This window comes from Habropoda laboriosa, unplaced genomic scaffold (genome assembly GCF_001263275.1).
Source record: "Habropoda laboriosa isolate 0110345459 unplaced genomic scaffold, ASM126327v1 scaffold336, whole genome shotgun sequence".
NCBI classification, from domain to species: domain Eukaryota; kingdom Metazoa; phylum Arthropoda; class Insecta; order Hymenoptera; family Apidae; genus Habropoda; species Habropoda laboriosa.
This window is the reverse complement of record NW_017100454.1, coordinates 147,826-155,600: the sequence shown is the minus strand read 5'-3', so window position 1 is coordinate 155,600 and position 7,775 is coordinate 147,826. Positions and strand designations below refer to the sequence as shown.

Genomic DNA, 7,775 nt, shown 5'->3' with positions numbered 1-7,775 from the left:
GAAAGCAGAGGCGCAATGCTTTCAAGCAGAATTACTTTTAAAAGTGGAAAGGTGGCCTGAGGCACGAAAAATATTAGTTTCTCTTTATGTTGCAAACAACTTGCCCCAAAGTCTTAAGCATCAAATAGAAAAAAACCTCAGAATAGGTATGACTATAAATGATTATAATCATATATGATTATAAAATATAACGTTTATTTTAAAAATATTTTTTGTATAGTTGCAACTTTACACTCGACGGAGCAAGCTTTAAGCACAGAAGAAACTACTAGTGGAAAATTACAATTTTACGAAACATTAGGGGATGCAGCAGTAGCTGCACACTGTTTCGAAAAAGCCATAGAATATTACAAAAAAATGCTCACATGTGCAGAAGAAATTAAAAGCGATCGTACAGGAGCAGCTTTGTCGAGTTTAGCTCAAACTTTGAAAGACGTTGGACGGGATCACGAAGCGTTAGAATTTGCTGAAAGAGAATTAAAATTGTGCACGGATTCGCCCGAAATATGTAGATCAGCTTTATTTTTAGCAGACCTATTAATAGCTACTGAAGCAGCCGACGAGAAAATTATAGAAACTTATGATCTAGCTTTGAAAAATGCGAAAAATTGCAACAATGTTTCGTTGGAAGCAAGCGTTCTAAACGAACGTTTGAATTACTTAGAAAGATCTGATAAAACAGAAGAAGTAGAAATACTCAAAGAAAAATTAGACACACTAGAAAAATTATGTATCGATACAGACAGCGAAAGTGAATCAGAAGAAAATAATATCGGTGTAAATATTTGTTTGGAAGATTTGCCAGACGTAGAAGCAGAGTTAATGATCAGGGAAAATATCAAAAATAGGAGACGAATGAAAAAGAAATCAGTTGTTGTAAAGAGGAACGAGAAAGGTGAAACGCAGCTTCACGTGGCTTGCATTAATGGAATCGTCGAAAACGTGGAAAGATTATTAGAAGCTGGTCATTTGACGAATGTCAGAGACCATTTTGGCTGGACTCCTCTTCACGAAGCCGCTAATCATGATCACTTGGAGGTTGCAAAATTATTGTTGAAATATGGTGCAGATATAAACGATCCCGGAAGTCAGATGTGCCAAGGAGTCACGCCTCTTCATGATGCTGCTTCCTGCGGTAACATTGCCATGATGAGACTCTTAATAGAGCACGGGGCAAACGTGGCACTTAAGGCAAATGATGATGATACTGCATTAGACTGTTTAGAGCAGTGGAGAAATCGCGTCGATTTTTTATCCCCTGAGGATCAAGCGGATTACGATGAAATACACAAACTGTTGTCTAGTATGATACCAGCGAGCCAAAGAAAAAATTCAAAACGGTTTCATAAGTCACTACGTGATTCAAAGACTCGGAATATGGAGAAAAATAATCCTATGGACAAGGTTTCTGCAGGTGAGGATTACAAAAGGACTATAGCTAATCTGAAGCATAGAAGCGATTCAATTGGATCTTCTCTGTCTCGTATTGAACGTAATATAAATCCACTTTTAAATAATGAGGAGATTCTTACGGATAACTGGTTAGAAGACGATCTTAATGAGAGTGTTAACGATAAACGATATTCTGGCGAACATTCTACTTCAATGACAAAAAGGAAATCGAGCATTGGTGATATTGATGTTGATAAAAATTTGAAACGTAAAAGAATACATAATCAGGATTCTGTGGAAAAGGTGGGGGAACTTAATTTGACAGATGAGAATAGTAACAATAGTTGTGATACTGAAGTAGCACATGCCTCCAATGAATGGAGTTTTCGGAAAAAAACCCAGCAAACGTCCTTGTTGTCGATTGGATTTACCAAAAATTCTATTTCTAGAACTCCTTCACCTGCAACTCCATCTACCACAGAGTTTGAAGTTAGAGTAATCCATGCTATGAAGTCTGTTATATTAAATATTTCTGTAGACCGAAAAGTGTTCAAAACACAGGTAGAATTCTCAAATACAACGAGACCATCGATACAAGAAATTCTAGCTGATATTGAAAAGAAATTTTATAGCGACACCGGGTGCAAAGCAAAATTAGATTTAAAAACTACGAATGGTATTGCAATTAATTCTAATAACGTGTTCACGATATTAAACGAGGGAGACGTTGTTAAATACTTTCTATGCAAAATAATCGAACTAGAGACACCTTCTATTGTTGAACGATATGGAACCTAAATATTTACAGATGTTCGAGAGTGTATATTAAAGTGTTTAAAGTCATGCGAGAACACGTTTATTTTACGGCTAAAGCAGGAAGATGTTGAAAAAAGAGAACTTATATCTTTATTGAAAACTTTGGAATATCAAAAGAACGTTCAAATACTGGATTTATCTGGTGGTGAATTGCATGAAATCGAAAAAGTTCTAAGCAATTGTCTTTTAAGATTATCAAATTTGCAAGAATTATGCCTTCAAGGATGTGATATAGATTCTCAGTGTCTGAGCCAATTAGAAAAACTACCATCTCAACTTAAATTTTTAGATCTCAGCTATAATCCGCTTGGAACAATGGGTCAAGAAATATTGTGCAAACTTCTTGCTCCTTTGACACAACTTCAGACACTAAATTTGAGATACTGTCAATTGAATAATTTTAGGTTCCTCATGAACAATAATAGTCTCGTAAATTTGGATATTTCTTGGAACCAATTTATAGATGATGGACTCTTCACTACTTTACAGAGGCAATTGCTTAATTTAAATTTGTCAAATACTGTTTCTAATGGAGATTTTAATTTGGTGAAAAACATCCTAAATGAAACGAATTCTTCATTTGTGAATTTGGAATGTTTAGAACTCGCATTTTGCAAATTATCAGACGTCGATATCGAAAATATATTATCGCGTGTATCAAACCTTTCGAAAGTGGTGCTTCGGGGAAATAAAAGAGTAGGAGTAAAGTCTTTGAATTTGTTACTGAAACATACGCCAACTTTGAGACATATTGATATCAGTGGATGTGAGATTATTGCTGATTTTCCCGATTTTGATGTATTTATTGAAAATCCTGAGATTTGTACGTTAATCGTGAGTATGAATTCGGGAGTGTGTGAATGTTGGATTTGTTTATGGCGAAGAAGGGGTGTTGTGGAAAAAGTAAAGCACGAGCTTGTTATATTTAAGCCCGTTACGAAAATTACAAATTGATGCTTAATATTTTTATATGTACAATATTTTACACATGTATAGAATTAGAATAAATTATAAGTTGTAGTTAATTTTTATATACATCGACTTAATTAACATTTGATATTTTTAAATTTTTATATGCGATAAGTTTAGCATTGACTGCAATTTACAATGGTTTATAAAATGCTGTATTTTTATATCAATAACGTTATAGAATTGTAAATTTATATTTCCTAGAATAAAATATTTTTGAATGGTTAAATTGTTTTTATATGTATTATTTAAACCTCAAGCGTTACGTGAAATTTAATCAAATTTTGAATTTACCGGAAGTTGTTTTTTTGCACTTCCGGGTATCGATGTGAATGAGATAGCATTTAATGTTTCAATTCAATGTATGTGCGTATGTAATCAGATTTTGATTGTTTACAATAACCTTTTTTTCAATTACTGTTTGGTAAAACTACAAAAATGATAAAAGAATAAGTTTAATTAAATAAAGTCTATATTTTAAAAACATGCTTAACACATTTTGAAACATATAACACTAACAATTTATATTTTAAATATTTTTAACGTACGATTACTTTAACTTTTAATGACGAATACTGTCATACTGGCACTGTGCAATAATGTGAGTGATTGTTTATGACAAATGCAAAAATTATAAATTAATCGAATATTTACAAATTTGTTTTAACACGTCATAACCATTCCTTTCAGAAGTTGGTTCAATAAAGAGTACAAACTAAATGATTTTTATTAAATATTGACAAAATGTTTGTATACTTGAGTAAAAAAATAGCAATACCAAATAATTTTCGACTCAATTGCATAGCATGGAATCAGAAGGAAGGTTATATAGCAGTTGGTGGAGAGGATGGTCTTCTCAAAGTACTCAGAGTAGATTCCAGTGTAAGTGGATCTATCAGTGGTGGAAAGTCAAGAAACTTGACTGCTGCCAGTAATTTAAGCATGAACCAGACTTTAGAAGGCCATAATGGTCACGTACAAGTAATCACATGGAATGAGCAACATCAAAAACTGACCTCAAGTGATCAAAATGGTGTGATTATAGTTTGGATGTTGTATAAGGGTTCTTGGTACGATGAAATGATAAACAATTGCAATAAGTCAGTGGTTAAAGGGATGGCATGGAGTTTGGATGGTCTAAAAATTTGCATTGTGTATGAAGATGGAGCAGTAATTGTAGGTTCAGTCGATGGCAATAGAATCTGGGGAAAAGAACTGAAAAATGTAGCTCTTGCTGCTGTGCAATGGTCCCCAGATGGAAAACTACTATTATTTGGCATAAAAAATGGAGAAGTACACCTTTATGATAATCAAGGTGTATTTTTAACAAAATTAAACATGATACCGATTAATGGTAGTCAGATACAAACAATAGTCTCATTGCAATGGTATGATGGAAGAAATGGGTATATTGGCTTAGACTGTCCCACCTTGGCTGTTTGCTACAGAAATGGCAAAATACAGCTAATGAAGGATACCAATGATGATAATCCAATAGTAATAGAAACTGGTATGACAACAGCATGGTGTTGTTGGAACAGTTGTGGATCTATATTAGCTGTGACAGGGTTAATACCATTGCTAGGTAATGGTGAAACAAAGGATACCAATGTCGTTCAATTTTACAGTCCATTTGGTAAACATTTGAGGACTCTAAAAGTACCTGGCAGAGAAGTTACATGTTGTGCATGGGAAGGAGGCTCTCTCAGAGTGGCTTTGTCAGTTGATTCGCACATTTATTTTGCAAACATACGTCTAGACTACAAGTGGACTTATTTCAGTAATACTGTTGTCTATACGAATGAAAAGATCAGTAAAGATGGCATTTGTATTATGTTTTGGAACACCACTAATAATACATGCTGCACTAAGTATGTGAGAGCATTGATTTCCATAGCTTCACACGGAGACCACTGTGTTTTGGCAGTGAAAAATGATCTTACTCAAGGATCAGAGCAATATGCTCTTCTAGTGTGTAACACAATAGCCTCTCCAATAGACACGAAGTTCACAAATTTAGAGCCACTATGGGTAACCATGAACAATAATGTTGTCATCACAGCCTCCAAAAACAATTTTTTAGTATGGAGCTATCGCACACCTCGTAATTCTATGTTACATGCAGGCCGGCTTAGAAGGGATAAGATTTACCACATTGACGAAACTCCAACTGGAGTGACGGAAGTTATTCAAGATTTGGACAAAGATAGATCGTTTGAAACACCTATTAATACTAAAGTTACTATGGACCCAATTTGTTGCTTGTGTGCAACTGATAAGGTTCTGTTAATAGGTAGAGAATCAGGGATGATTCAAAGGTACTCCTTGTCTCAGATCACTCTTACAAACAGATACAACACAGGTTGTAAGCTTTACAAAATAGCAATTAATTGTGATTCATCTCGAGCGTCTATTATGGACACAAGCGGCATGTTGACTATGTTGGACTTAGAGACTGACTCAAAAAAGAATGTTTCGAAGGATGTAGAATCTGAGGATGAAATAAACAAGTTTGAAAGAAAGGATGTGTGGGCCATGTGCTGGGCACAAGATAATCCAGTTCTGTTAGCAATCATAGAGAAGACAAGGATGTATGTTCTGAGGGAATTTGATCCTGAAGAACCAATATCTTGCTCTGGATATATCTGTTCATTCCAAGATTTAGAAATACGTTGCGTTTTGCTGGATGATCTCATGCAAAAGCCAGAGGATACAAAGAATGAATTAATAGTAGATTTAGAAGTGAAATCTTTGAGAGACACCAGAGAATTATTAATGAAAGTAGGATTGAAAGAAGCCAACAATTTTATACAAGATAATCCACATCCAAGACTATGGCGTTTATTAACAGAATCAGCTTTGCAGAAGTTGGATTTGGAGACTGCAGAGAACGCAATGGTGCGTTGCACAGATTATTTAGGCATACAATTCATCAAACGTCTGCAAAATGTACACAACGATCAGCTCAAGAAAGCAGAAGTAGCTGCATTTCTTGGAAACTATGATGAAGCAGAAAAATTGTATTTAGACATGGATAGAAGAGATCTGGCTATTACATTGCGTCAGAAGTTAGGAGATTATTTTAGAGTGGTACAACTGATGAAAATGGGTATAGGAGGATCTGACAAGCAAATGGAGTATGCTTATAACAAGATTGGTGAATACTATGCTGAGAGACAGAACTGGGAAGGTGCAAAGGAGTACTATGAAAAGAGCAGGAATCTGGAGAAGCTCATAGAATGTTATTACAAACTAGAAGACTTTATTCAATTAGCAGGAACAGTACAACAGCTACCAGATAAAAGTCCTCTCTTAAAAACAGTAGCAAGAATGTTAGCTTCTGTAGGAATGTGTTCCCAGGCAGTGGCAGCTTATATAAAATATGGAGATGTGAAATCAGCTGTGGATACCTGTGTTCGTTTGAACCACTGGGACCAAGCAGTTGAATTAGCAAAGACCTACAAGATGGCTCAGATAGGAGAACTATTAAATAAATATGCTAATCACCTTCTATCTAATGGCAAGAGATTACAAGCCATAGAGTTATATAAAAAAGCAAATTACAATTTGGAGGCAGCAAAACTGTTATTCCAGTTAGCAGAGGAACAAGCAAGGACAAGAACAAATCCATTGCGTGTGAAGAAGATCTATGTTCTAGCAGCTCTGTTGATAGAAGATCACATCAATAGCACTCCAGCTACTAAAGGAGGTCGTAGCAATATTGTGATGGGTTTAACAGAGAACAGTGAAGACACCCGTGTGATAGAAAATGCCTGGAAGGGTGCTGAAGCATACCACTTCCTTTTATTGGCTAATAGACAGATATACTCAGGGAACTTTGATGCAGCTATGAAAACAGCTTTAAGACTCAGAGAATATGAGGACATTCTGCAGCCTGAAGATATTTACTGCTTGCTTGCTCTATCTAGTGCAGTTAATCATGCTTTTGCTGTATGTTCTAAAGCGTTTGGCAAATTGGAGTCTCTAGAGACCATCTCAGAGGCAGTAAGAGAGGAATATGAGGATTTAGCTGTGGATATATTTACCAAACATATTCCAGAAGATGTTCGTAATTCCAAAGCAGAATGCACCAATTGCGAGAGCCTGGTGCCCGACTGGTGCGTCGCCTGTCCTAATTGTATGACCAGATTCCCTCCTTGTATCATCACTGGAAAACCGTTGATGGACTTAAGCAATGCGTGGATCTGCACCGTTTGCAGACACCATGTTGCCACGGAACGCGACGTGGTTAATATTAACGCTTGTCCCTTGTGTCACGGCACGGTTACGTATATGTAGTTTAAGCGTGTGAGTATGCTTCACAGAGCATGCATTACCGGACAAATATTTGATAGTTGCGCTTCGACGAACCTGCTTCTGGCAAACTTAAAGCTTGCCAGTGAAAGAGCATGTTGTTACGCTTTTCTGGTTATGTATATTGCTTAAAATGTGCGGATTTTTGTTAGGATTTGTGCAAAATGCAATTAATAAATTCATACATGCAATGTATGTATGTGTCGGGGATTATGAAAATGGCCTAAGTGAAAAGAGTGGAAAAAATGCTTTAAAAAAATATGTAAGAGTTCATTCATTTAATT

At 35.6% G+C, this 7,775-nt stretch overlaps 2 protein-coding genes across 2 annotated transcripts in view; both read left to right on the top strand.

Moving 5' to 3' along the window:
• The window catches only part of LOC108575907 (tonsoku-like protein), a 4,226-nt gene extending 1,064 nt beyond the window's left edge, over nt 1–3,162 (top strand). The window contains 2 exon segments of the mRNA XM_017938840.1: nt 6–146; nt 221–3,162. Coding sequence (XP_017794329.1) covers nt 6–146; nt 221–3,162 — 3,083 coding nt within the window.
• A 759-nt stretch (nt 3,163–3,921) lies between these two features.
• Nucleotides 3,922–7,476, top strand: LOC108575938 (WD repeat-containing protein 35). The gene has a single exon (XM_017938879.1). The coding sequence runs from the start codon at nt 3,922–3,924 to the stop codon at nt 7,474–7,476; it is 3,555 nt and encodes a 1,184-aa protein (XP_017794368.1).
• Nucleotides 7,477–7,775: the final 299 nt, after the last annotated feature.